At 35.3% G+C, this 5,000-nt stretch overlaps 1 protein-coding gene across 1 annotated transcript in view; it reads left to right on the forward strand.

Moving 5' to 3' along the window:
• Window positions 1-1,610, forward strand: part of LOC119598051 — a 12,274-nt gene extending 10,664 nt beyond the window's left edge. The window contains exon 5 of the mRNA XM_037947689.1: window positions 1,528-1,610. Coding sequence (XP_037803617.1) covers window positions 1,528-1,610 — 83 coding nt within the window. The remainder of the gene's footprint in view (window positions 1-1,527) is intronic.
• The last annotated feature ends 3,390 nt before the right edge of the window (window positions 1,611-5,000 follow it).

Below are 5,000 nucleotides of genomic sequence, written 5' to 3' on the forward strand. Positions count from 1 at the left end.
TCACATCATCATCGAGCATGGAGATCATTGATCCATCATCATCACATCCCATCATCATCACCATCAGCATCAGTCACACGTCACCATGACCAGGATGGGCATTAACACATCACATCATCATCACCATCATCATCAGCCATCACCATCATCATCATCAGACCATCAGTTCACATCATGTCATCAACCACTCATCACCATCAGGAGTATCATGCACCATATCACCAGTAGTCAGACATCATCATCATCATTATCATCAGCATCACCATCATCACCATCACCATCAGCACACATGCATTCATCACGTCGGTTATCACATCATCATGGCACCATCTCATCACACACCTCATCAGCATACGTCATCACCATCATATACTGCATCATCGCATTATGATGCCCATCACCATATCATTCATCACATCACCATCACGATTATCATCATCACCACTCACACCATCATTATACATCATCATCATCACCATCACATCATCATCACATCATCATCATCACCATCACATCCCATCATCTTTCATCATCATCTTATCATCACCATCCCATCATCATCATCATCATTATCATCACCATCACCATCATCACCATCACCATCACCATCATCATCATCATCATCATCATCATCATCATCATCATCACCATCATCATCATCATTTACTCTTTCTCTATTTCTATTTTTCCACACTCATTACCTCGTTAATTAGTTTTTCTTTGCCAAACACGGGTCTTTTTTCCTTGTAATATTCATACTTTACAAAAGAAAGAAAAGAAAAAAAAACATTATTTGATCTTTTCTCACTCTGAAGTAGATTAAACAAAAGTTTGAAAAGATATTGCCATTGACAAAAAAGGAAAGAAAGAAAAAAAAGATGTTTGATATTTCAGAAAATTAATCTCATTCAGCTTAACATATCACGTCAAATAAATATATCTTCCTTAATCCAAAAGTATCAAATACTATTAAGAAATTCAACATAATAATAATAATAATAATAATAAATAATTAAATAAAAATCTCACAGAAGGTAAATCGAAAAGGAGGTACATGTTGCATTATAGATGAAAGCATGCGAATTCCATGCACATGTTCGTGCCATGGTGGAAATTATTAATAAATGTGGACTCGATGAATAAACCGCTAGAGTGAATGAACATGGTGAAAAAGTATTTTACGCATGTACTATACCCCCGAAACAGATAAACGGAGAGAGAGAGAGAGAGAGAGAGAGAGAGAGAGAGAGAGAGAGAGAGAGAGAGAGAGAGAGAGAAAGAAACAGATAGATAGATAGAGTAGAGAGAGAGAGAGAGAGAGAGAGAGAGAGAGAGAGAGAGAGAGAGAGAAACAAAAAAACTAAACGGGTTCACAATCGAAAATTCCTATCCACAAGAAAAAAAAAAAAAAAAAACAGCAGACAACAAAGAAATGCTAATGCCATTGATAAACAGTAAATTATATATATAAAAAAAAGTATATTAGCATAAAATACAGTTTGAAAATAAGTTTCTTCTTACACTCAGGGCCGGATTTAGGTACTGAGGGACCAGGACACTTCAGGTTTGGGGGCCTCTCAACAATTAAAGTTGAATTATATGGCAAATAAATTAAGGAACTAAAATTATTGTTAAACAAGTAAATATGTAGCTGCCGACGAAAACTTTGTTTTTATTTTTTCTCAATTTAATTGACTGTAAGAACAACTGACTTTTTTCAGTTTGTGATATAAATATGTTTATGCTATATTACAGTGATTACGTAGGTGTTCATAAATGTCTGTTACATTACCTACATGTTTGCATTATGGTATTATAAATTAATGTATGATTATAATTTGAAATTGCTACTTTTTTCTCATTTTTACTGTTGACAATTCACCATGGGGAGTCATCGCTTTGAAATAAATGGGGCCACTTTATCCTCCTGTTACCTGGTACCCCATAACGCACTTTGCTATGTTTTTAACAATGAATTTTATTTCTTTTTCATTTTATTTATTCATTTACTTTTTTTAAGAAAGTCCTTAGCCTGTTGGCCACTGGCAGGGTGCTCGGGACAAATGTAACCTACCTCTTATAAATCCGGCAATGAGTACAGTAAGAACAGCTACAGAATAGATCAGTGCATGCAGTCAGTCGTATAATGTGGCATATTAAAAAAAAATCTAGAAATATAATTTATGACCAGAACAACGAACAGAAAATAAAGTGAACACCACAAATAGAGACATGAATATTTGCGTGTGTGCTAGTAGAATTCAAATTAAATTATGTATAAAAATAAAGATACACATAAACAGATGAAAATCGACATGCGAAAAGAGAGAAATTAAAAAGGCCAAAAACACTCACACCAAAATTAACCACAGAAAATTATGAATTATATTGCAGCGGAAACACATACTGATTTTTTGCGTGTACAAAATGTATACATGGTGGTTATCTTTCTCGCATGATTAAAGAGAAAGCTCTAGTGCAGGGAATTATTCTATTACATCCCAGAGTATTAGTATAGCACCCGCAGAACGGTGGTGACGGGGGGTAGTCATAAAGTCGAAAGCATAATTACAAAGAAAGGGCGTCTATCGATTAGTCGCATTTGTACGGCCTAGAGTAGAAAAAGTATAATTAGCAAGGTGAAAAAACCCCCTGATAAATATTCGGGGAAGGAGAGGAAAATGATGGTAGGGGTATGGTAGCGTATAATAGTACTGGTCCCTTTTTTATGATAGTAAATTAGTAATTGTAAAATGGTAGATTTTGGGGGGGTAGCAAAAATGAAATACGAATAGGTAGGTAGGGTGTTTCAGCGAAAATACATAGCATTTTCGTAGTACAAAGGAAAATAATTTGGGTAGTATTATTTGAAAAAAAAAAAATGGGTACAAGGGCGGAAAAACTGTAGCTTATTTTTAAATATGTATTATATCTTGTATCTATCTATTTATCTATCTGTCATCTATCTATCTATCTTTTACATCATATTTATAAAACAATAAATATATATTTTTATAATTATATATATATATATATATATTTTATTTTAATTTTTATTTATAATATATAATTTTTATATATTATTAAAATATATATATGCACTTTTTTTTTTATTTTCATTATCCGTTTCTTTTCTCTTTGATGTTTTTTATTCTCTTTGTCTTATAAGTTATCGTGAGAAACACAAATCGTGGCCAGAAACCGACCAATATCAAATATATACCTGGTTTTTATTCCTGTGTGTTTTTCAGTAAAATATCATGACCATTTTCGTTATGGATCGGTAAAAGAAAAAAAATAATTATGACAAACAGATAGATAGACAAAAAGAAAGACAGACAAACAGACAGACAGACAATCCTTCAAGAGAATCACTAACTCAGATCATCTGTCACCTTTCACTACTGTACCCGATCGACATGAGGAAACTTTCTTAAAATCTGTCACGGGAAGCAGGTCTGTGAATCTGTTTTTCGGACGCTTTACCGATAATCTTGGGGAAAGAGAGGAGAAGGAGGAGAGAGAAAAAGAGAGGAGAGAGAGGAGAGAGAGAGAGAGAGAGAGAGGAAAGAAATTTTCTTTTAATAAAAACTCTTTCCTTTCTTCTCTCTTCTCTCTATCTCTCTCTCTCTCTCCCCTCCCCTCTCTCTCCTTCCTCTCTCCTCTTCTGTCTCCTCTCTTTTTTCCCCTTCCAGTTTCAATTATTTACCATTATGTAAGCTTACCTCAGTAAAGTGTAAATATTTATTATTATATTATCATTATCATATTATTACCCTTAGCTGGGGTTCATTTGCAAAAAGGGACAAGGCTTTTAAATTAATGGATCTCTTTCTCTGTTCTGCACAAAAAGGGGGGGAAATAAATAAAGAAAGCAAAGGTCAGGGGCTCATTCGAAACACGCGAGGTCTACTGATTAAAAAGGAGTTTTTCCCATTGATTTTTGCGACAAGGGTACAAAATGCAGAGAGAAGAAAGCAGGGCTTAGTGGAATCAAAAGCGCTACACTGATGTGAAGGGCGTTTTTCTCCCTCTAATCCTGAAGAAAGATAATTTTGTAAAATTGTATTTAAAAAATGCCTTTTTTTCTGTAATTCTGAGGAAAGGAGTTTTTTTTCTCAAATTTAATCCTGAAGAAAATAGTATTTTCTAAAATTAAATCCTAAAGAAAAGAACATTTTCTAAAATCTAATTCTGACGGATTTTTTTTTGTCTAATTCCATAGAAAAGGGCTCGGAAAAAAAGGAAAAGGGCAATACATTAAGGACCCTTCTGCCCCCTACCTCCCTCACGCACTCCCCTGGAGGAAAGTTCTCTCCAGCACGTGTTCAAGCGATCTATCACCCTTCTTCCGGGTTTAAAACCAAAACCCTCTCCCTACCCCACCTCTTTGTCCGCGCAAAAATGATATCACTCCCTTTTGGGGAATGGGGGAAAAAACACTTTCCACAGAGGGATAATCAAGAGAAGGCATCCTGCCACCCCCCCCCCCCCCCCTTTCTCCTTACCCAGCAAAAAGGTGTTCAACCCCCTCTGGGTACGGCTGCCTTTAAACCCGGGGGAGAGAAAACTTTGGGGGAAAATTGAGGGCAACAGTGATAGCTTTTTTTCTGTATTTTGTTACAGACCCACACACACAACACCAAACACACACACACCATACACAAACTCAGACATTATATTTAATATATATTATATATTATATTTAATAATATATATTTAAATTTTAAAATATATATAAATATATATATATAATATTAAAAACTTTTATCCAAATACAGAGACACTTCGGACACCCAAAAGGGAGACCCGGGGCCCGGGATTTCGCCCCCGTATCCAATCCCTCGGGCCGAAAACCAAAACGATGATTGGCTGACGGGCGCGAGATGCTGGATATGAGCGATAACGCTTATATCAGTCTCTTTGTATCTGTGTGTAGGTGCAACAATAGTTACGATCTTTAAAACACTCAACCACCTGTTAGGCAACTGCTAATTCAC

Source organism: Penaeus monodon, chromosome 40 (assembly GCF_015228065.2).
Source record: "Penaeus monodon isolate SGIC_2016 chromosome 40, NSTDA_Pmon_1, whole genome shotgun sequence".
Taxonomy (NCBI): Eukaryota; Metazoa; Arthropoda; class Malacostraca; order Decapoda; family Penaeidae; genus Penaeus; species Penaeus monodon.